The 25,899-nt window shown below is 41.2% G+C and overlaps 1 protein-coding gene across 1 annotated transcript in view; it reads left to right on the top strand.

The window, feature by feature from the left end:
* The first annotated feature begins 24,772 nt into the window (after window positions 1-24,772).
* LOC115481837 (transmembrane protein 45B-like) overlaps window positions 24,773-25,899 on the top strand; it is a 34,296-nt gene continuing 33,169 nt past the window's right edge. Inside the window, exon 1 of the mRNA XM_030221257.1 lies at window positions 24,773-24,971. Within this exon, the coding sequence (XP_030077117.1) occupies window positions 24,788-24,971 (184 nt within the window). The 5' untranslated portion in view covers window positions 24,773-24,787. The remainder of the gene's footprint in view (window positions 24,972-25,899) is intronic.

The following is a 25,899-nucleotide window of genomic DNA, read 5'->3' as shown; positions in this document are numbered from 1 at the left end:
GCCTGAGGTCCTTCCTCTCTGAACACACTTTCTGTTAGAACATCATGAACTTTGCAGGGTCCTCAGTCTCTCATATCACCACCAAGGTTATATCCATGTGTATCTGCCATATATGGGCCGCATAGCCTCAGTTCCTCCTAAGTGTCACCTTGACATGTAACAAGTACTTTCCATTTACTGAGAAAGCACTGTAGCTTACATGCAGCTCCAGGAAGAAACTAAAAATATGCTGATGACAGCAAAGCAAGGAATAGTGAGGGCCAGCAGAGCCATATTACAGGCCTAGTATAGGTAGTAATATACACGTTAGGCACAGATCCCCCAAATTCTAGAATAACTGCACATTTTTAGTGACTATCCCTTTTTGAGCTGTGCACTAAGCTTTTTGCATGGATCTTTGTAGAATAATGCTTAGCAAGATGTATGTGCAAATCCTAATTGGAGCCAATTAACTGCAATAATTAGCATCCAATTATAGCTAGTTAATGGCTCAGTGGGCAACTTGGGCACATGCCCAAATGTGGGCATGCAATTTTAGATGGCATATATAGAGTCTGGGGGATACTATGCACTGTTTCCTGATAGTATGCACATCCATGAACTATTGCGCATGTGCGTACTATTGGGAAATAGCACATACACTTTAAGAAGTGAGTGCACATGAAACACACACAGGGTTAGATTCTATATATGGCACCTGAAAAATCCACGCAGTAAAAAAAAAAAAAATGCCTAGTTATATTCTCTAATATACGCCCTAAATTTTTATAGAATTGGCTTAAATTTCCACACAGTATATAGAATGTTGAGTGGCTCTCCATGAGAACAAATTTGGTCACATCTATTTGGGTTATCTTTTACTCGGGTGTAAATACCGATTCCTAAGTTAGGCACAGAGCGGGTGTATTCTATAACATTGCACATAGATTTTTGAAATGCTCATGACCCGCCCATGCAACTTGGAATTTATGTACATCACATTACAGAATACACTTAGCACGTTGTGCGTGTAAATTTTAATGCCAATTTGTGCTAATTGCTTGTTAATATCCAATTAACAGTGCTGATTAGTTAGCCAATTAAGTTACGTGCATTGTTGTAGCATATGCTTCAAATTCTGTGAGGAAACTAAGGTGTGATATATAGAATTTTGGGGATAGTGCACACCAGCATTCATTTGAAACTGCCTATCCCTAAAATGCACATCTTATAACGGCTCCATAGCCAGGATGAGAGTCGGATACCTGCATATGTGAGATTCCTTGGCTTACTATTTCTCCTCCACATGATAAGCACAGAATAAAAATGACGGTGTCCCTTCATAAGAGAAATAAACACACGTGAAGTTTTTTTTATTTTTTGCTGAGGTGAAAGGAATACACCTCTTCCCTTATGACCTTTTCTCATACTCTCCCCTCCCCCTCCAAAGAGTTTGATTTGCCTTTTGCAAGCTCGCTGCATTAAGACACGGACCTCCTGTAGAAATTATGGAAAGGGAAGTTCTGGTATTGTGGCCAAAAAAAAAAAAAAAAGAGAAACCTTGTCAATCATAGGAAGTCGCCGATACAGTGCCAACAGCTTCAATCATACTCAGTTCTCCCATATACTATTTTCAGAATTCCACAAAGAAGATTCATTCAAATAGATCGGATCCAGGAATCCAGGTGAGTTGCATAAGTTGCTTCATCTGAGGACCGATCGCTGGCTACAGGGCTCATATGGTAACACAAGAGATGAGGGGTGAACATTAAAGAGTGTCAACTTCAGACATTGCCTGGGCAGCAGAATCTGTAGATGATTTGACTGTTTACTGGAACATCAAATGCCTTTTGAAAAAGTTCTGTGCCCTGATTTTCGGCAGCCTGCTTTGCATGCTCCGCCACAGCTGCAGGGATCATTTTGCATGACCGGATTTTCCAGGCAGAGAGCGAGTACAGTCAAATGCAGGATAAGTGCTTTGAATCGGGAGGGGTCTGTGTGTCATTTAGCAAAAGCTGCAAGTACTGGCAGCAGATCGGCCATCTGAGTCTGGCATAGCACTTGTACACGACTGAATCATTTGATTTTCCACAGAAAGGTTGATCTCTGCTGCCACTGCCTGGGAATATCTTTGGGCTCCCCGGAAAACAGGGACCTGTCTTAAATGCAAGGCAGAACGCGCATTGCTCCAACGCGCGTGGAAGAGCTGGGCGGTGCCAAAGAGCGTGGAAGATCTGAGCGCTGTGCGCGGGAAGGCAGCAGTGCATGCGCATAGGTGCAGACGTGCCAACGCGTTTTTTTTAAATACAACTCGACGGCATGTCGCCCTTGAAGGCAGGCGCCCCCCTGTAGCGCTTACCCCGCTTACCGTGTTGGCACAGCCCTGATGCCATATATAGAATCCGGGGAAATAGGTCTATATGGAGTGGTGTACACCCAGTGACACTATGTCATTTTTAAATAATAATGGGGACTTGTGACCAAAAATGTTTGCTTCTTTTCAGGAGGTGCTTTTTATGATGAGGTGCACTAGTAAAGACTGAAGTAGTTTGGTTTGGCCTGAACCTGCAGTTCTTCAGTCTGCATATTCTTGTTGCTGTACTTTTTGAGTTGTCACCTTGTCCATATCAACCCAAAGATGACGATGCAGATCTCTCAAGACCTGTCACTACCCACCCCCTCTTCAAGAGACATTACACAATGTGATACCTGCAAGCGAACTTTCTCCGGAGTAGCCCCCACCCTCTGGAATGCATTCCCTTAAAGGCTCTGCTTAACACAAGACTATCTGTCCATTGCTTATATTTGATCTATTCCTACTGTACACTCCCTGAGTGAATTCCTTCAAAAAGGTAGTAAATCTTAATAAATAGTTCTGCCCCATTGTAGTCGTTTTTTTTTGTCTTATGAAAGTCAGAACTAAAGTTCATACATGCAATGGGATGAAGTTAGGACCAGATCTATATTTTCACATTGATCTGGATGAGATGGCAACTGTAATAATCACAAACAAATGTCAGGAGAAGCCAGAGTACTAATCTCCTAGTGATGTTGCTTACAACCATTGTCCCAAGTGCCCACTTACATTGTTAGCCTTCTGTGGCAGAGAAAAACCTACTGTACTTGAGGGTAACTCATTTGGGGTTGAAAATACACTAATAAAATCTAAAATCCAGTCACTGCAACGAAGCAGACTCTTCCTGAGATATTCAAGGCAGATTTTTTCATCTGGTAAACTTTGCAGGATCTCACTTTGTATTAGAAATGCATTTTATACAGCTCCTTTTTAACTAAGAGTCCAGAACACATTAACGATTCAGTTACTGTCCATGTTGACCACATCCTATAGTTAACACAGTGGATATATACATGTGTGTGTATATGAAAAAAAAATTATATGTGACTCACTGACCAAAAAGGTACCAAAAGTGGGATAAGTAACAAAGATAAGGCTATAAGTTTGGAGGAGCAAATTTCATTTTCAAAAGTTTTGTGTACTAATAGGACTATGCAATTTTTTTTCATAACTTTGATATTTTTCATGTTCTACAAACTGCAGGGTCCAAAAGTGGGATATGTGATGGTTTAATTGGTTGTTTTAATTGATAAAAATTTCTCCTTTTTGTAAAGATATAATTAGCACATACCTGAAGCAGAAACTTTGCAGAATAATGCAGTTGATATCCCTTTGTCTTGTGGTATAAGTCACATACCCCGCTTTTGGTACCTTTTTATTCAGTGGGTCATTCGTATAGAGAGAGCATTAAAGGATTTCCAGAATAGGAAGCTAGAATCTCTGTTGCCTCAAACCTATGTGAGACGATCAGCTGACTTCTAGAATAGGGGCTCTCATCCCAGTCCTTGGGACACACCTAGCCAGTCAGGTTTTCAGGATATCCACAACAAATATGCATGAGAGACATTTGCATACAGTGGAGGCAGTGGTTACAAATTTAATCTCATGTGTATTCATTGTGGGTATCTGAAAACCTGACTGGCTGTGTATCCCAAGGACTGGGCTGAAAAAATAGATTTGAAAATTATTTTCTCCATTATCTAGAAGTGCTACAGCCACCACTGTGCTGTCAGGCAGCTGTGTACTCTTGCACAGGATCTCTGCAGCGTTAGAGCCATGAAATGCAAGACACCTAAAAATAAGCTTAAAAATCTCACTGAAAAATAACCTGTGTATCACATTTGAGTGATGCACAATGCTATAGTAAATGCTCTCACACTCAAACGTTTTGCAGGTTGAATTAGAAAGTAATGCAACTCTGAAAACCATGAGCAGTGAGGTTGGAAAGAACTAAGGATATGACTGGGTAATAATGAAATTATATTGAAGACCTGCTTTTGTCATACCCTATTTGTTTTGCTGTTTGAATGCCTGGCAGCAGCAGGGGTATGTGATTCATTTTACTCCACTGTTTGCATTCCTCTTCTAGCACATACAAAAGGTAAATAGTTTAAGGGTAGGTCTAGGGACTTTGTGCTTTGTCATATGCCTCTCAACAGGGCCTCTGTGCTGCTACTTCCACCTCAGAGTGGTAACCATGTGGAATAATCCCTCCAGGGACACTATGCCAGCATCTTGATGGGAGTTGATGGGCTCCTTTGGGAGCTTATCAGCTTTATTTTCACATGCTGCTCAAATCTTTCCAAGGAGGAGATTTATGTCCTAAAAGTAGGAGATGGTACTCGGGTAAAAGAGCAAATAGAAAAATAGTGATATTTTGAGGAATGGATTTTGCATGGTGAAGATTTTGTCTCTGAAAGTCTCTCTAAACTGGAGACTGACAGCATCTACCTTCCCCTTTTGTTCATATTCCTTATAGAGCTCCAAACCATTCATATGGTCAATGCTGGGTTTTTGTGGTTTTTTTTTTTTTTTTTTAATGATGTCCATGGCATTTAAAAAATGTACACTATACATATAGAGCAGCATTATAGAAAGAAAATAAGAGTAGTCTTACTGGGTCCGATCAACAGTCCATCTAGCCCAGTATCCTGTTTCCAGCAGTGGCCAATTCAGGTCACATGTACTGTACCTGACAGAATCCCAAATAGTAACAAGATTCATTGTACTGATCTCGGGGACAAGCGGTGGTGTTCCCGATGTCTCTCCAAGTCAGGATGTGTCACGTTCCTTTAGTATTCTAGAACAGGATCTGCTGATGTAGAGCCTGTTCTAAAATGCACTGAAAAATGGAGAGAAATGGAGGTTACGTTCAGTGGGAGCATCCGTTTTATAACTATAAATGTCTAAAATTTCAACAGGGTCAACATAGCCACATAAATGTGTATTTTGCCTGCTCATACACGTGCATGTTCTAAACTACCAATATGCATGTTTGACAGACATTTTAAAAATCTATCCAGGGTTTTGACGTGCATCCCAGCTTTCTAAAATTGGGATTAGCCATGTTTGCAATGTACAAGTTTAAAATTGTAAAATGTGCACATGGAAAGAGGGCATTATTGGGTGTGTTTTTGGTGGAACTAGGGAGGGCCAAAAAGATACAAATGCATTCGCCATTTCAGAGGGGGAATGAACATTTATCTCTGCTCAAAGGCAACAGAGAAGGGACATCAATCGACCTTCCCAAAAAAAGAGAAGATACCAAAGATGAAACTGAGGTCAAGCTTTTATTCAAGCTCAAATTGGACAAAGATTCAGCATGGAGCTGTATTTCTGCTCAGTTTCTGGAGTATCTGATTCTGATATAATTGGACACTACAGAAACTTACAGCTAAAGGGTCTCCTATTAATAATTGGCCCTCTGGAAACGCCTAGTCACCTGTCTGAGGCTACCCCTGCAGTCACCTGGAGGGTCTGTCCCCAGCTTAGCTCAGGTCTGCCTGCATTTGCCACTTGTGCTGTATACTAGTACCCTCCTCCCACTGACTGGGTCACAACTGCCTCTGGGTGAGTCTCCCACTCTCAGATTATCCCCAGTGATTTCTAGGTTACTGGGGCCACACTCCCCATGGTCCCACAGTTCCTGGAAAGCACCCACAGACCCAAACCACCAAGATTCTTAGTCCAGATAAGCAGAGCAAACTATTTTATTTTCATAAAATATTGAACTATAAAACAGATGGGAAAAACAGCACACAATAACAGTTTATAATTAATCCTATTTCAGTTACCTATCTAAACATTTTATCACTACTTGAATAGTGCCTGGAAAGTACAGGAACTATAGCTGCTCACCAGTTAAAGAAATATAACTGATCACAGAGTCTCAGCAGAGAGGTGTTCCCCCTCTAGACTTCTGCGATCCACGTCTCATAACTGAATAGATATGGATGGGAATGTAAATTTTAAGCAGCTTTGACGGCTTCAGAACTTTTAGTACAAGAACAGTGCTGGGCAGACTTTTACAGTTTGTGCCCTGAGAAACACAAGGACAAATCAAAGTCGGGTATACATATAAAGTATCACGTACCATGTAAAATGAGTTTATCTTGTTGGGCAGACTGGATGGACCGGTCAGGTCTTACCTGCTGTCATTTACTATGTTACTTCCAAACTTAGACTAATTACCTCACAGTTAAGCATGAAAAAGAAGTGTCACTTCTGGTACAACTTAAAAAAAAAAATAAAAGAGAGAGAGAATTGCCATCTGCAGGCCAATCATGAGAAACACATGTCATCAGCAAAACAATACAGTTTATAGGCTCAGAAATCCACTGTTCCTCCACATACTACATTACTAGTGCATTACTAGCAGTAAAATACAAACATTTACGTGACTCCTGATGCAGCAATTTTTATGCCATGAAGCACAGCTCTATGCTGAGTCTTTGTCCAATTGCTGGCTACTGACAAATTACACACCAACAAATCACGCTCATATTTTTTATAGTATACCAACTAATGGAAGAACCCATGACCATTTGCATTACTACATGACTAAAATATTACCATTTATGTGCCTTCCTGCACAGAATTACCCCCTAATGTTGCTGAAAATTCACTTATACATCTAGGGAGCCATTCTACAATCTAGGCACTAATATTTATGCATGCATTACATGTCTAAATGGTTAGAGTACTAGCATATACACATGTATGTGTGCATGTATATACCTATATACAAACATGCTGCCTCAGCACTGTTCTGCAAATACCTGCTTAACTTCCATAGAGCATATTTGCAAGGGAGCGTACACTGGGGCAGGACATAGGCAGGGCTTCCATTGTGTTAACACATGTCCCTACTGCGCTTACACACTCACTTATGCCAGCTCTATGGTGGGCATAAGTGCTACTCCATAATGTTATACTATATAAAGTGTCCCAAACAATCAATCCTCATCAGTTGTTATATTAATGCAAAAAGTATTTAACATTTTTTTATGGAGACGATCAGATATTGTCGCAGCTCACACCACAGGGGACTTTCTGTTCCTTTTTCAGTTGAGGAAAAAATGGTTGTGGTGCAGATCTTCATCGGATCACCCTTCAATTTTTTTTTTTTTTTTTTTAAATAGTGCTTTTTTTTTTTTTACCAAAAATACTCTCTGATGCAATAAAACAGATATCATAGATGTGCATAATAACTCAGCACTTATCTTAAAGAATGGCAGCAATTTGTATTCGCAGGAGAACCTCCGCCGACCTGGCCAGGTTTTGCAAAACTTCCTCAGAGAAGAGGCTCTCTGAAGAGAGAGAGAAGATTTTTCAATAATAGCACAAAAATCATGACAATAGAACCCATCACTAAATAATATAGTAATCTATAAACTATTATATTACCAGTGGAGTGGAACGGGTGGATGTGAAGCGTCTGTTCACGCTTTCCAAAAATACTAAGACTAGGGGGCATGCAATGAAACTACAGTGTAGTACATTTAAAACAAATCGGAGAAATTTTTCTTCACCCAACGCATTATTAAACTCTGGAATTCGTTGCCGGAGAACGTGGTGAAGGCTGTTAGCTTAGCAGAGTTTAAAAAGGGGTTAGACGGTTTCCTAAAGAACAAGTCCATAACCCACTACTAAATGGACTTGGGAAAAATCCACAATTCCAGGAATAACATGTATAGAATGTTTGTACGTCTGGGAAGCTCGCCAGGTGCCCTTGGCCTGGATTGGCCGCTGTCGTGGATAGTATGCTGGGCTCGATGGACCCTTGGTCTTTTCCCAGTGTGGCATTACTTATGTACTAACCGTTGCATAGCTTGCTTACTCCTGTCTGAAAAGAAGAAAATGGCCGCAGCGTCTTAGCGCGGACATGATAATTAAATAGGCTACAGCTGACTACAAAATGAATGTCCATGATTGGTCCACAGCAAAAGTAAGAACCAATCAGAATTATACAAGAGACCACCAATCGATCTCAGAATTGAGACCATCAGGATGAAGAGTACGGAGTAGAAAAATCCATCGTTGTTCTTTGTAATTTAAAAGCTAACTAATGTTACCACCCTCCCACCCTACTTGAATATGATCTATGTTTCTCCATCTGATATCACTCAGCTGATGTTTACAATCTAACCAGTGTTGGACCAGTGACGCTGTTAAAACCTCGTTCTTAATTCTCGATTTATGCTCATTCAATCGTGATTTTAAAGGTCAACTGGAACGTCCCACATAGATTTTCTGACAGGGGCAAATTATGGCATAAACCACATTATAAGACAGACAGTTGGTGGTAGACCTTGAAAAAATTGGTTGTGAATCAGTCGAATAGTGCCACATAGGTCCTTCAATGGTAGTATGGCACCATTGACAAGAACCACATTTGATATGTCCCAGAGTGGCAGACTCAGCTACACAGTCAAATCTTTTATAAGACAAGAGTTCCCCAATTGTTTTACTGCGTTTACATATTGGATGTTCAGAAAAGCAGTCATATATTTGTAGTGTGCGCCAGTGAAGATGAATGCTTTTATTAATTTTAGCACTAAAAGCAGAATAGAGTATAACAGCGGTCAATCTGTCCTCCTCTTCTTTTGACCGATATTGAAGTAATGAGTCACCCTGTGAAAATTTTGCTTTTAAATATGCTTTTTTAACAATTGATCTGGGGTAGCCTCTTTCAAGAAAGCGTTGTGTCATCAGCGTTACTTAGATGATATCTTCTTTATCTGGAATGGCCCTTCTCAACTTTTGTTTACATTCATGGAGTCATTAAATTCTTTTCAACACAATTTACAATTTACATTTCAGCATCATCAGCAAGGTATTGAATTCTTAGATGTATGGATATTCAGAATAGCCAATCAAATTCATACTACATTATTCCAGAAACCGACTGCTAGGAATACCCTGTTACACTTTTCAAGTTTCCACCCTTACCATCTCAAAGTTAGTTTGCCTACAAGTCAATTCTTAAGGATTAAAAGGATTTGCTCAGATGTTACATCTTTTGGAATACTCCAAAATGTTAAGCATGTCAATAATGAGTTAACCTAGACACCTATGTTCCTTTATACAATAGGCTCCTACCATCTATCCTCAAGGAGTGACAACAAGCAACAATGGCAACTTCCTCTCTCCCATCGATGGGGGGTGGGGGGAGTTGCCGTACCTGCTTGTCACGTTGAGGCTTTTCTTGATCTGCTGGTTTTTTGGGTTGTTTTTTTTTTTTCTCTGAAGAACTTCAAAAGACCACATTTTATATTGTACTTTTCATTGACCCCCCCCCCCCCCCCAACACAGGCATTTGCTGAAACACGGGCCATGTTGGTTCTTCGAATAAATATTGCTTCCTCTGCAGTATGGCTCTGTCTTGTGGTTCCATCTCTGGCCAATCCCATTTTTGTCTCATTCCACATCTTAGAATCGAGGACAAAAATTACAACTCATGGAGCCTTGGGTCACCTAAATGGAGATCTATGGTATTTGTCACACTCAACAGTTTACTTTCAAAATAGCATATGGGGTGTGTTTCTAGAATCGATGGTGTTTTAGAATCAAGGGTTTATTTTTCTACTTTAGCAAAAGAGGGGGGGAGTACATCTTAGAATCAAGGAAATACTGTACTAATTTGTGGTCTCCTGTTCCATATTTGTCGCATGTGTGACTGAGGTGCAGCATTCTACTACCATGTAGTTTCTTTGTAGAGATCTGTAGCAGTCTTGCTTGTTCTCACTAGATGGTGTGTTAGGACCTGGTATAATCCTTGCAATGTTGACTTTTCATTGATAAAACTATTCCTGTTTTGAGTCCTGGGAGTTAGTGCTCTTCTGGCATTTCAAAGTGCCTTTTGCAAAGTTTGTTACTTCAGTGTCTGGCAGGAGAGAGGTTGGGTATTACCCTTGAGGTGACATCAACTTTAATAAATAAATAAATATATATATATATATAATACAATTTTTTGTTTTTTAGTATTTTGAGTTGCAAAGTGAAGCATCCTAGTTCAGCTTTCCAAGTCAAAAGTTCACACACCTAACACTAGTAGAGGCAAAAGAGACAACTGCCAAGTTGTTTATAATGGGCAGAATCTGCATTCAAGGCACTCAAATGCTATAGAAAATCAATGTAACAGAAATATACAGAACCTGGGAGCTGGGCAGACAGAACACCTGCCAAGCTCAAAAGGGAGCACACATCTCTTAGAGGCTGATTCCTGAATATTGGCCTATTCCTTCGACTAAGGGAAAAGTGAAGTTAGTCTTTTTGTCTCTCTTCTGCATGTCAAAAGCAGGCAGAGAAGAATTCAGCAGCTAGGGGCCTCAGACCCTGTGACAGGATAGGCCCCATGCACTACAATAGTTTTGAGGTAAATGAAAAAGTGTTACCTAATAAGAGTTATTGGGTTTTGTCTTCCTTCACTTGAAGGAAAGTTGATGGGGAAGCCTGCAGTTGTCTGACCACTGAAAATGCAGCAGAAGTGGAGAGATCATGTGGGAGAGGAGGTACAGCCTAAACAGCGAGATGAAGTCCTAAGATCAGAGGAGGAATTTGGGTGAGAGGACTTGCAGAGTGTTTGATGCTTAACCAAAAAGAAGAAGAATATTTGGTGGGGGAGATTTGCCAGGGTTCCCCTGGGTTTGGGGAACCCATAGTTGTGAGTGGAGGCGAAGTGTTTTCAGATCCCATAAAGGTGATGTTCAGGAGTTGAACACTACAGAGAGAGGTCCTACTGAAAGATTTTGTGAAAACCTGCAAGGGCAGAAGAACTGAGAGGAAAACTTTGGAAGACCACCCTTACATCTAATTTTTGTATTTTTGTGCCTTTTTCTGTGACTAGAACAGATGAACCATTATACCTATGGACAGTAGCAGCATTTAGTGTACTTCAGTGCCTGGAAACAAGGACCAAAAGAAATTGCAGGCATATTTCACAAATGGACAACAGGTGTCCTTGTCCATTTGCAATACTGGTATTCATGAGTGTTTGACATTTTATGTGCATTTAATATTCATGAGATGTTATGCTGATGTATAACACATTCTGAACTGGTTTTCCTGAACAAGCGTGGTGTTTTTACACAATTGATAGTTTTGGCGGAAGTGCATTTATGGTAAGTATTTCCTTTATATCATTGTACATGTCGGCGCTTGTTTTTAAATATTTCAACATGTCAATTATTTGGAATTTCTGCGCTTTTTCATGGACATTGGAACATTTTCGTTCTTCTCAGAGACACTTTGACAATTTTTGTAGTTCTCTCTGGTGTGTATAGAAGATTTATGCTAGTCACATTTTGAGGGTTGTTTTACCTCACACATATCCTCGTTTGTGTTATCGGCATTATTTCTGTTTCTGTCTTCTCACTGACACATTCAATCTCTCTTCACGCTTTTTTTCTTTTCAGTATCCTTTTTTTCATCTAGCACATTGGTTATATTTCACTTTTCATTTCTTTACCTAGCATATTGGTAGTACTTTGTGTCGCACCCTCACATTACACTTCTTTGTTTTGGCACCATTATATCCTTCTGTGTATGAACAGTCTCCTGATCTTTTTAGATCTTAGCCTAGTTCATGCTACGCTAAGTTTCTTATAGTGATGTATTTAGGTATTTTGTGTTAGCTTTTTATTGCTCCCGAATGCTGCCTTCTTATTCCTTTATATATTCACCTCCATTCCATATGAGTTTTTATTTAATAAGTGTTACAGTTCTGGGTGTCTGTCCAATAGTGAGCCCTTGGGCCATCATTGGTTCTAAACTCTGGATGTAGGGGAACTCCAGTCACCTCCAGACCAAATTGGATATTGGATATCTGGCAGAAAAACCACAGAGATGAAGGCTGGAAATCAGGAGACTGGAACTCAAAGCAGAAGAGCAAATGTTTTAAAGGCAATGCATGAATGTCCCATTGTTCCTTACCAGGGCCCTTGTGGTGATGTCATGTCTCTGGTGCCCGGGAATGAGGCTTGGACCACACTGAAGGAGGCAGCAGGACACCGGGAAGAGGCTACACTGCTGAAACACCAGAGAGGCTTGCATAGTCTCTGGAATGAGGCTAGAATGCTGGGGCATCAGAGTGAGGCTTGGAACACAGAGGAACTGGCAGCAGAGGCATCGGTGCAGATAGGAGGCAGTCTGGAGAAGCAGTGGAACCTGACCATAAGCACATAAGCATTGCAATGCTGGGACAGACCGAAGGTCCATCAAGCCCTGTATCCTGTTTCCAACAGTGGCCAGTCCCAATCCAGATCACAAGTACCTGAAAAGATCCCAGAACAGTAAAGCAGATTTTAAGCTGTTTACCCTAGAATATGCAGCGGATTTTCCCAAGTCCATCTTAATAATACCTTATGGATTTTTCTTTCAGAAGATTAGCCAAACCTTTTTTTTTTTTTAAACCCTGATAAGCTAACTGCTTTTACCACATTTTCTGGCAACAAATTTGAGCTTAATTATGTGTTGAGGAAAGAAATATTTTCTCCGATTCATTTTAAATTTACTACATGGTAGCTTCTTTGTGTGCCCCACAAGAAGGAAAGGTGAGTGTGGATGTGGGGGCATGGCCACTGCCGTGACAACAAGATTTTAGGTCTTGTATTCTTTTGGCCTTGATGTATGATACTGTATGTTTTCTTTAGTGAATGTACATGCATATTTTTCAGTATGCAATATTTTGCTTATTTGAAAACAAATATACTTGTATATAAACACACACACATGCTTCTATGTAGGTATGTATACATTAGGTTGTGTAACTTTTAAGATGACTATATATATATATATATATACATACAAGCCGTTAAGCCCATTAAAACAGGCAATATTTTTTATTTCTGAAATGTAATTTAAACGTTGATGAACGTAATGTGAGTTTGTTTCTATAGTACACTTTTATATACTGTTAGAGTGAGTGTATGTGAGAAAGTGTGTGTGTGTGCATCTGTCTGAAAGAGAGAGTGTGAGAGTGAGTTCAGAGAGAGAGTGAGAGTGTGTGTGAGAGAGAGAGCTGCTAAGACTCCCTGTGACAGTGGAGGGTCAGTTGCTCCTTATAGCCAGTTGTTTGAGGCAGCAAACCAGGGCTCGTTTTTCAGTCGCCTGCACCCCCTCCCCCTTGTTCTAATATTTTGTGTGCGTGCGAGAGAGAAAGTGTGTGTGTCCATCTGAAAGAGAGACTGAGTGTGAGAGTGAGCTGCTAGGAGTCCCTGTGACAGTGGTAGAGCTGCGTGATCCAAGGGCTGGAAATAGCTGAAATCATTCCAGAAAGGAGAAAGAAAACAAAATAGGTTTAAAATTCACTCTTCCTTGGAGCAACTGCCATCCCAAACAGTAGCTCTCCACCTTTGGTCTTTGTGCCTCGCGGCTCTTCTCTGAAGTTTCTGTTCAGTTTTCCCTGTTTTTTGTTTTTAAAGTCGCGGGCTCTTTGCCTGCCTGTCTTCCTTTTTAGCTGGCTTCAGTCAGATCGTGCATTTGCACCCCTGGTGAAGGTAAAACCTGGGTGTGATTTGCACGGGTAAAAGAGACCCTCAGCAGGGGCATATTGTGTTTTTCTGTGAGGCGCCCGTGCTTCAGCCCCTGGTGGCGTTTAGTGGCCGAGATTGAGAGTCCGTCTCCTGCTGCTTTCCTTAATGCTGCGCTGCTGCTCCGAAGATGCCCAGAGGCCACTGGTGGAGCCTTGAAGAGGTGCACCTCTTCCTAGGCCAGATCGGAGAGGGAGGGGCGGCCGTAGGGTCTGTGCTCCCACCGCTACTACGGGCTCCTCCGCCGCCTCTGTAAGCAGGCGGGCCGGCCCGTGTTTGGCGAGCGACGGCTCCCGGCTGATGTCAACAGCACGTAGAGAGAGACCTGTGATGTGCCGCGCATGCGCAGAATGTCGGTCACTCTTCATTTATATAGTAGGATGTTTTAATTAAGCCCCACTGATGATATGTTTGTTTTTAGTGATAGTTTTCAGTATCCTGTGTAATTCATTTCTAATAGCATGTTTTAGTCATTGCCCATTGTGGAGGTTTAGTAATGTTTTTACCACTATTTATAATTATAATTGTACTAGATTTTTATTTTCTTGTTAATTTTTATTATTATTTTTATTTATTGCATTTGTATCCCACATTTTCCCACATATTTGCAGGCTCAATGTGGCTTACAGAGGTCTGTTATGGTATTGCATACCAGGATGTCAGATACAATTGTTGATGCAAAGAGATTAGGGATGGAAAGAAGTATTAATAAAATAGGTATAGAAAGATGATTTTCGGATTAGAGTGGATTGGTGAGGTGGTATAGTTAAGCTATGGGGGTCTCTTTGTAGGCCTTATTGAAGAGGTACGTCTTCAGGGATTTACGAAAGTTGGATATTTCGTTGATTGCTTTCAGGTTAGCTGGTAATGCGTTCCACAACTGCGTACTCATATAGGAGAAGGAGGTCACGTGTACAAGTTTGTATTTTAGTCCTTTACAACTGGGGAAGTGTAGATTAAGAAATTTTCGGGATGATCTTTTGGCATTTCTGGGAGGCAGGTCCACGAGGTTTAGCACGTAGGACGGGGCGTCTCCGTGGATGATTTTGTGTACTATCATGTAGATTTTGAACGTGGTCCGTTCCTTAAGTGGGAGCCAATGGAGTTTCTCTCTTAAGGGTTTTGCACTTTCATATTTTGGTTTTCCAAATATGAGTCTGGCAGTGGTGTTTTGGGCTGTTTGGAGTTTCTTAATGGTCTGTTCTTTGCAGCAGCATAAAGTGCATTGCAGTAGTCCAGATGACTTATTACCATTGATTGTATCAGGATATGAAAGATGGATCTCGGGAAGAAAGGTTTTACTCTTGAGTTTCCACATGGAGTGGAACATCTTTTTCGTAGTGTTCTTCACATGAGTTTCAAGTGTGAGGTTTCGGTCAATGGTGACTCCAAGAATCTTCAGGTTGTTTGTGACAGGAAGAGAAAAGTTTGGTGTGGTTATGGTGGTGAAGTTGTTTGTATTATGCTGTGAGGTGAATACAAGACATTGTGTTTTTTCAGCATTCAGTTTTAATTGGAATGCATCCGCCCAGGAGTGCATGATTTGGAGGCTTTGGTTGATCTTGTTTTACATTATGTGTATGTTTGGTGTAATTTTTTTTACTTACCCCTCTCATTTGTTAAGCCATGGTAGCACTGACCCTGCCCATTCACTTTGAACGGGCTGTGTTGGTTGCTGCTTGAGTGGTTTAGTAAACAGGGGGGTTATATTTTATATTTGTTTACTTATTCATGTGTTTAGACTCCTGATGCAGGATCTGTCATTGAAGCTTAGCCGAGATTGGGTGGCAGAGCCGGTGGGGGGAAGCGGGGCTGGTGGTGGGGAGGCGGGGCTAGTGCTGGGCAAGACTTCTACGGTCTGTGCCCTAAAAATGGCAGATACAAATCAAGGTAAGGTATACACAAAAAGTAGCACTTGTGAGTTTATCTTGTTGGGCAGACTGGATGGACCGTGCAGGTCTTTTTCTGCCGTCATCTACTATGTTACTATGATACATGATCGTGTCGAGTCATGTGAAGATTTACATTAAAATATTTTCTGTCACCTCCACTGTGTTTTTGGCAGTGGTATCAGAACAGATTAGCCATGTTAAGCGACAGGAAACATTGAAAGGGGCGTGGAGCATTGGACAGAGTGTGAGAGAGACATCAATGGAACGGTAGTGGCTGCAGGGGCTAACAGAGATAGAAAGGCTCATGCTTCGTTATCAGTAAACTTGACTATTGTAACACCCTTTTGAATGGTGTTCATACAGCTAACATTTGACACCTACAGATTGTCCAAAACTTGGTTGTTTAAACTTATCACGGAGTCTCGCAAATTTGATCATATAACTCCTTTGCACTGGTTGCCAGCTGCCTACAGGATAACTTAGAAAATTCTCACTCTCACCCATACAATTCACCACAAGGACGACAACTCCTATCCCTTCACGATGTCTCTGGTCATTGCAGCACAACCGTCTGATTCTTTCATTCCATATTATAGGCCTTGATTCCATTCGAGCAAGAACTTTCAGTGTAGTAACTTCCAAACTTTGGCATTCCCTGCTCATAAGACTAGAACTATCTCATCTGACCTTCAAACAAGAACTAAAAGTCTTTCTATTCCATGACGCATTCCACAACTGAACTGTATTCTGTATAGACTTAGATAAATTTTCCTCCTACCTTCATCCCTCCTAGGGTGAAGGTAACAGCCACTACAGTAGTGTGTGTGTGTTTTTTGTTTCCTCTTCTATAATTTTATAAACCCTACCTACTTGACTATCCCTTTCCTATCAAATGTTTGTAGTTCATTTATTAATTGTAAACCGCACAGATTTGTTCTCTCTCGAGCGGTATATTGAGACAAACTTGAAACTGTGTGTTCTGGTCACATTAGGGGGGGGTGCACATGCAAATGGGAGACTCTGTCTGGCAGGGTGACTGAGCAGAGCATGGAATGCACGGGAGAACTGCACACGCCTAAAGTCGCGTGCACTTTAAACCAACAGCATAATTTTATAATGATTTTAAAGCACAAAACTGTGTTTGTAAGTGGGTTTATGGCAGTGGTGTGCAGGTAAATTCTCCAAGCATGCAAGCGTGCATGTAGACAGTCCTCCAATTTGGAGGAGGCCCAGGAGTTGACTGGGGAGGGGAAACGCATTCCTCCATCCCTACCCCCCCCCACTCTCCCCCCCACTTTCCCCCCTCCCCCTGAAACAAGCAGCAGTGAGCAGCAGCAGTCCATTTATTTGGCTGACGGGTCTTGCCATGTTGGCTGATGTTTTCATGAGTGGGCCTGAGCCCAAATTTGGGGGGGGGGGGGGGGGGAGTCAGGCCCTCTGTGACTACTTTAGCAACCAGCTCCCAAAATTCTTTAAAACTTAATGGTTCTCGAGAGCCGGTGTGAGCTGGCTCCAGCACACCACTGGTTTATGGAATATGGGCACAGTTTTTTAAGCTTAGAAGAGCAACAGAGAGCCCTGCATGGTCTGAACAGAGCACAAGGGTGCTTAGGAGCAGTGCATGGTTATAAGCATATGGGAGCAGTGATGCAGTGATATTACTGGGCTCAGGGAGCCATTGCTGGCAGTTGGGGATGAGTGATTGACTGAGCAGGATGCTGCTGTGCAAGTGAGCCCTGAGAGGGGTAATTCTAGCCCAAAAGTCACTAGAAATAGATGTACTTTGTGGGGATTATTGGAAGGAATGTGTGAGAATTGTTCTGAAATGAGTGACTAGGTGCCTGAGAAAAAGTCTGACAAAGACTGCTTGGTACAGAATAGGTTTGCCTACTAGAACCTAGATAATTATATTGAAGCAGGTTTTGAAGCTGAATTTGTAATTTTAAAAGGAAGTTCCTGGTTCCTTGAAGATGGGCAGAACTCTGGAGTTTAGGGAAAGGAGCTGTTTATCTTGGTTGAGGTGGAATTTTATTATACAAGTTGGACTCCACTGGAGATTTTGGCAAGTTTTCAAGGGAGAACCTTAAGAAGTCTCATTCAGGAATGTAGTGCTACACAACTTCTGAGCCGGTTGAAACTGCCTGAGCACAGTTCTTATAAAGAAAAGTGCAGTAAACTCAAATTAAAGAAGCTGTATTCTGGCATTTTAGGCTATGCTGGGAAAAGGCTGATCTGAAGGACAGGATTGCCAGAGTCGGGGATAGAATAAAATTCTGACCCTGCCTTTAAATGTCTGGACCTGAAAGTTCATGCACTAGTTGAAAGGGCTAGAGATGAGCCTTTCCTTCCCCAGGCAGCAGACTGAAAGGACTGATACTGACTGTGTGTTAATAGAAGGTATTTTGCCCAGATGTGATGCCTCGGGCGTAAGCGCATATGCCTGTCCTACGCACATCAATTTTGAACTACCACCCAGCCCGGGTGGTAATTTCATTATTTACACATGTCCACTAAGTGCTGGAAATTTTCCAGCACGTGGCGCTAACCGGGTGGTAATTGGCATTGTATGCGTGTAGACCATTACCGCCTGGTTAACGCGTGAGCCATTACTGCTAGATCAATGGGTGGCGATAAGGTCTCAGACCCAAAATGGACAAGCGCCAATTTTTATTTCACCGCACGTCCATTTTCAGCCAAAAAAGAGGCCTTTTTTGCAGGCATTGAAAAATGAGCCTGCGTGCATCCAATACACACGTCTACACTTGCGTGGGCCATTTTTTGGCACACCTTAGTAAAAGGAACCCTCGATTTGTTTTCTCTTTATGGGGAGTAGCTAGCTTAACACAAAACTGAGGAAGTTAGCCTTTTGTTTTTGTTTTTTTAACCCATTAGTGCCCAATGTTCCCATAATAAGCCATATGGAAACAAATTGATTTGTTCCCAAATGGGAACATTGGGCACTAATGGGTTAAGTAGGGTAGTAGGTATTGACCTGCTCTGAGAGCAAAGGTTCTGATCCCATTCCTGGTTCTGGTCCAGCAAGGAATTTGAAATAAATGTAAATGTGTGTATATATATATAGAGAGAGATATTTATAGATCTATATATATCTGATATATATATATATAGATATATATGTGTGTGTGTGTATGTATATGTATGTATATATATATTTTTTTAAAGCTTCAAATACTCAAGAGACTACTAAAGGCTCCTTTTTCAAAGCCACACTAGTGATTAGCATGTGTGCCATATGCAACAAAGCTTATTTAATTCCTATGGGCTTTGTCGCATTTGTCCCACTGTAAATACTACTGTAGCATTGTAAAAGGAACCCTTAAAGTATTACTTACCTGATATATCCAGGTGTAGTTGTGCTCTTAGGCTCTCTTCTTTTTGAAGAAATTTTGTTGTTGTTGTTGTTGTTGTGGTTTTTTTTTAACTGAGGAGAGAGCAGAAATATAAGGAAAGAGAAAATTGCCACATATTATCACAGAGCAATGTATTCAAGGTTACGTAGGATCGGTAAAACTGTGAAAAATAATTGTTTTGCAGAAAAACAGCACAAAAGGGATCTCAAGAATGGAGCAAATGTGCTTTATTAATGACCCAACACGGGCCGTGCTTCAGCATCACAGCACCAGCAGCAGGAGGTCAGGGGGTCAGAGAATCAAAATGTATAAGATATTACAAAACTGTACTTGACATTAAACATAAACCAGATATCTCAAAAATAAGAACAGACCAGTGAAACATAGATTGTTTAATAACATCAAAAATATTAAAAATATGCAAAAAAAAAGGACCCAGTTACACGCATGAGTGGGCATCCAAACTGAAAGTGATAAAAGTGAAATGATAGATGACTCAACCACCAGTTGTGAAAAGTGACTTTTTCTTTTAATATTAAAAAAATGGACAAATCCCAAAAAGACAGATTTATGTTTATCAGGAGTCCCTGACTAGATGGAGACATTGAACAATTACTATTTCAACAAGAAGAATATATCATCTTACATTTTCCTATCTGTAAGAATGTGATATATATAAAAATTCACTCTGCTAATTTCTCCTATCAAGGCACCAAAATTATAGGCACGTTAGCATCTTTAACATGTGTTAACCATGTACACGCGTTAAACTGTGCCTACAATATCCCAATAGGCACCTACATGATTAGCGCTTGCGCAAACTGTAGGCACATTAAAAATGCTAACGTGCCTTAGTAAACAGGGCCCATAATTTGAAAGAGATTTTGTCTCTTATTGGTAACCAATGTAGCTCATATAAAAGGAGTGGCTTTGGCGACACGAGGAAATCTATATATAAGACGAGCAGCGGTATTTTGAGCTGTTTGCAATTTTTTGAGAAGATCACCTTTAAGTCCAGCATAGATGGAAGTGAAATAGATTTGGTGAGGACAAGGGATTGAACCGAAGTACGAAAGACAGATTTTGAGAAAAATGGCCTCAATCTCTTTAGCTTCCAAAGTGAGTGACAGACACTTGAGGTCAATTTAGAGACTTGGGCGAGGATGCATCAAAGAAACATTAAACACTGAAAATGTAAAGGTCCACGTTACAAGATACTGATTCTGCTCATCGCATGCCCCCAAGTCCTAGTATTTTTGGAAAGCGTAAACAGATGCTTCACATCTACCCGTTCAACTCCACTCATTATTTTATAGACCTCTATCATATCTTCTAGCTGCTTTTTCTCCAAGCTGAAGAGCCCTAGCCACTTTAGCCTTTTTTTTATAGGGAAGTCATCTCATCCCCTTTATCATTTTTGTTGCCCTGCTTGTGTTGCCTGTGCCTAGATTTGAGCCTCATCGTACCACACCCTTGATTGAAGAACAGCTGAAGGAGCTGTTGAACTTAGAAAGATGTAATGTTATTTATAACCTGCCTTCTTAAAGTATGGTGCAAAGCGAAGTCACAAATCAAGAATCTGCTAAATAGCACTAGGAATATTTACAAAAAAAAAAAACCCTGGTTTGGTAGAAATGCTCTCAGTAGGCGAATGCAATACACTTTTGAAAGTGAACTACTTTATAATAAAGTCACTTATTTAGAAATCTGAGGCCTTGTTGATTTAGATTTTAGACTTACTCGCCTTTTCCAAATCCAAGCTCACTTGGGTATAGCACTTGTGTTGTGACCCTCTGAATCACATCCTGCCTCCGCAGTTTTGTGATGAACTGGGCAATAGTATGCATAGAACTTAGCAAAAAGACCCAAGTGTTTTCAATTACTATAGTTTGTACTTGGGTTAGGATAGAAAAGATCTACAAGTTATTTAACAGTATCCCATATCAGTGTTGATAATAAATGTGACCGTCTCTGGAAAAGCATGACTAAAAATCACCAGACACAAAATGAGGTTTTAATTAATTTTATTAGAGCAAATAATTTGTAATACAGCAGCCCAAATCCTATGCTTTTTATATAAAAAACATTTACAGATGTTCAAACCTTTGACTGCTTTGGACCCCGTGACATGAAAATTGGCCATTCTCAACATTTTGGATCCATGATTTTACTTATGTTTTCCAGAGACAGTCATAGATGTTCTCTCTACTGTTCGAATTTGATGTGTTTTTATTATTATGAGGCACCTTGTTTAGGATGCCATCTAAAAACTAATGGGTCAATATTTAGTCTGCAGTCAGTGGGTTTTGGTTTTGGTTTTTTTTAAATCACAAGCTGCCACAAGCTTTTTATACACAGATAATTTAGTGCTAGACTGTACCTGGATACCAGGCTGAATATCTGGGTATATTGCAGCTGCCAGTACTGGAAAAATTCAGACCGATACCCAAACAAAACTAGGACTAATTCCCAGCTCTATCCAGACTCTGTGCCTGGATCACCCCAGCACTGGCTGGATACTGCCAAGGTAACACCAGATTTTCATCAGCACTACCAGTGAGCAGAACTTATCCAGGTGCAAGCAGCAAGTACTCTGATAAGTCCCACTGAATATCAGAGCCCTAAAATAAAAAGTATAGCTATCACAAGCACAGGATTTACTCCCCCCCCCCCCCCTAATAGGGGTGAAATGCACTAGAGCTCGCAAGACTGGAAGGTCCTATTCTTTTGGCTGATATCTGACTGTCCCATCCCCCTGAATATCCCAGTTAGTGGCTAAATTATATGACGTAGCCAGTTAGCTGGTTAGGCACTGAATGACCACACCGCCCTCCATCGTGGACCGTCTGCCACCAGGCCGGGCCCCCTGCATTGAAATCACAGCACCCCTCACCTCCATGTGAAGGCGCTGCAGGCAGCAGGGCAGCAGATCCCTTCCCTTCAGGCCTCCTTCCCTCCCTGTGTCCCGCCCTCGTCTGGCGGAAGTTACGTCAGACGAGGGCGGGACACAGGGAGGGAAGGAGGCCCGAAGGGAAGCGATCTGCTGCCTGCAGCGCCTTCACACAGAGGTGAGAGGCGCTGTGATTTCAATGCAGGGGGCCCGGTGGAGAGGGGAGTGGTGGGGGCGGGGCCCCGGGGGGCGGCCCAGTCTCTTGGCGGCCCTGCTGATAGGAGCCTATTCTGTAAGGAAAATATGTGCCAATTTTCCTTTATAGAATACTAGTGTAACAGGGGTAGGTACACACAGAGTATATAGGCACAGAACCATCATAACAAACAAAAATAACAGAAGGGATGGTGACCAAACAACTCACTAATTATCTGAACAAGTTCTCAATACTGCACGACTCCCAGTCAGGATTTCGTTCTAACCAGCAAGAACATACTACTTCTACAATTCGACATGTCTAGTGCCTTTGACATGGTTGATCATGGAATTCTACTACACATCCTCAAATACTTCGGAATCGGAAGTAACGTTCTCAATTGGTTCAAGGGGTTCCTTACCACACGCTCATATCAAGTGACATCAAATTCAATTACATCTGCCACATGGACACCTGAATGCGGAGTTCCACAGGGATCCCCCCTTTCACCAACCTTATTCAACCTAATGATGATACCCTTGGCCAAACTACTATCAAACAAAAACCTCAACCTGATGACGTAACGATCTACATCCCATTTAAACAAGACTTAAAAGAAATTTCAAACAACATCAACCAAAGTCTACATATCATGCATTCATGGGCAGATGCATTCCAGCTGAAAAAACCCATTGGCTAATACTCACCTCTCAACACGACTCGAACAAATTTACCACCATCAACACACCAAAACTGAACCTACCGATCTTGGACACCCTAAAAATTCTTGGAGTTACCATTGATCAGCACCTAACACTAGAAAATCACGCGAAAAACACAACCAAAAAGATGTTCCACTCAATGTGGAAATTAAAAAGAGTAAGACCATTCTTCCCAGGACCGTCGTCCGTAATTTGGTTCAATCATTGGTACTCAGTCATCTAGACTATTGTAATGCACTTTACGCTGGCTGCAAAGAGCAAATACTCAAAAAAACTCCAGACAGCCCAGAACACTGCAGCTAGACTCATATTCGGGAAATCAAAATATGAAAGTGCTAAACCCCTACGAGAGAAACTACACTGGCTCCCACTCAAAGAACGCATCGCGTTCAAGGTGTGCACCCTAGTTCACAAAATTATCCATGGTGATGCCCCAGCCTACATGTCAGATCTGATAGACCTACCACCCAGGAATGCTAAAAAATCATCTCGCAGATTCCTTAATCTTCATTTCCCCAACTGTAAAGGTCTAAAATATAAACTAATGCACGCATCAACCTTTTCCTATATCAGCACGCAATTCTGGAACACGCTGCCGCGCAACCTAAAAACGACCTACGAACTAACCAGCTTCCGCAAACTACTGAAGACTCATTTTTTCAACAAGTCATATCACTAAGATCATCACATGTGAAATCCCCCACATGTACCCAGAATTATCTTAAAATGTTTTCTTGTTATTTCACTATTATGCTTTATCATTATCATGTAACCCAAAATCCTTCTGTAATACCAATTGTCTATTCTCTTCTCATTTCCACTATTCATGATGTATTGTAAGCCACATTGAGCCTGCAAAGAGGTGGGAAAATGTGGGATATAAATGCAATAAATAAATAAAATAAATTTAAGTGACAAAGATATATGAATGTGTCATAGTATTCTATAAGAAATGTGTGAGTCCCACTTAGACTCCAATGTGTACACCCCTTACAAGTACATAGAAACATGACTGCAGATAAAGGCTGAATGGCCTATCCTCTGTAACCCTTAACTCTTCCTTTTCCTAAGCGATCCCACATGCTTATCCCATGCCTTTTTAAATTCTGACACAGTCCTTGACTCCACAACCGGGAGGCCATTCCACACCTCCACCACTCTTTCTGTGAAATAATGCTTTCTTAGATTACTCCTAAACCTATTCTCTCTTAACTTCATCATAAGCCCCCTCATTCCAGAGCTTTCCTTCAGTTGAAAAAGGCTCACTTCCTGTACATTAATGCCCTTGAGATATTTAAATGGCTCTTGAGATATTCTCTATCATATTTCCTCTCTCTCCTCTCTGTCTTCCAGAGTATGCATGTTGAGGTTCATAAGCTTGTCCCTATATTTTTTGTGTTTGACCACTTACTAATTTTGTAGCCACCCTCTGGACTGCTGGAAAAGAACTACAATAATTAATAGGACAGAATAGAAGAGGTGAAAGGAACAAGGCAAGGAGCCGTCACATCCACATAGACAACCATACCACAGGGTACCTGTACATGCTAGTATTCTAAACATTTAACACGCATAATGCCAATTAGTACTGATAATTAATTTCCAATTATCAGTGCTGATTAGCTTGTTAACTAAATTATGCAACATACTTTGATTTCCATAAAGAAAGCTCAGCGCAATATATACAATTCGGGGAAAGCATTGTTAGGCACCCAAAGTTATAGAATCCAGGGTGTATTTCTAGTACAACAATAGAAAGCAGTAGAAATAAGCTCCACTACATTGTCTGTGGTGTGTACTCAATGACTTTTTAATATTGCATTGTCTTATTTCAGGGATTCTGATCTGCAATGAGAGATTTCAAAGGCCACACACTTCCGGGCAGCTTCTTCTTGATGTTTGGGCTTTGGTGGTCAGTGAAATACCCACTAAAACACCTGAGCGGGAGGTTGAAGGCCAATTGTCGAACACACTTGTTTTACCAGCGACTGGAGCTCATAGAGGGCCTGATGAAAGCCATCTTTTCCCTAGTGGGTAAGGATTATAGAGAGAACTGGCACACCATAGTTGTCAACTTTCACACTGAAGATGGCACATGACGTTTGTTTAGGTAAATGGCGTCACCAGTTTTCCGTATGTGTATAGATATCCTGGGTAATTGTTAGTGTTTGGAGTTCATAGAAACATAGAAACATGATGGCAGATAAAGACCATATGGCCCATCCAGTCTGCCCATCCTCTGTAACCCCTAACTCTTCCTTTTCCTAAGTGATCCCACATGCTTATCCCATGCCTTTTTAAATTCTGACACAGTCCTCAACTCCACAACCTCCACCGGAAGGCCATTCCATGCCTCAGCCACCCTTTCCGTGAAATACTTTCTTAGATTACTCCTAAGCCTATTCCCTCTTAACTTCATTGTATGCCCCCTTGTTCCAAAGCCCTACTTCAGTTGAAACACTTTGAATAATCAGCACAACAATAAAAATATCCATGTTCGTATTTCATAAATTCCTCAAAACCACCTCTCCACATGCTAAGAGGAAGTTCACATTCAGTGGACTTTATAAGTTAAAACTACGGAGCAGCAGACACTATAGCTATCAGTTCCTAATGGTTAGTGCAGTGGTCTGAGAACCAGGGAAAACAGGTTTCATGCCCCACTACAGCTCCTTGCGACTCTGAGCAAGTCACTTAGATAGCTATCCTGGATCAGAACAACGGCCCATCTAGCCCAGTATCCTGTTTCCAACAGTGGCCAATCCAGATCACAAGTACCTGGCAGAAACCCAAATAGTAGCAACATTCCAGGCTACTAATCCTAAGGCAAGCAGTGGCTTCCCTGTGTCTGTCTCAATAGCAGACTATGGACCTTTCCTTCAGGATCTTGTGTCCAAACCTTTTTTAAACCCAGATACGCTAACCGCTTTTACTACATCCACCTGCAAAGAATTCCAGTGCT

Source organism: Microcaecilia unicolor, chromosome 12, assembly GCF_901765095.1.
Source record: "Microcaecilia unicolor chromosome 12, aMicUni1.1, whole genome shotgun sequence".
Taxonomy (NCBI): Eukaryota; Metazoa; Chordata; class Amphibia; order Gymnophiona; family Siphonopidae; genus Microcaecilia; species Microcaecilia unicolor.
This window is presented reverse-complemented; position numbering and strand designations above follow the sequence as displayed.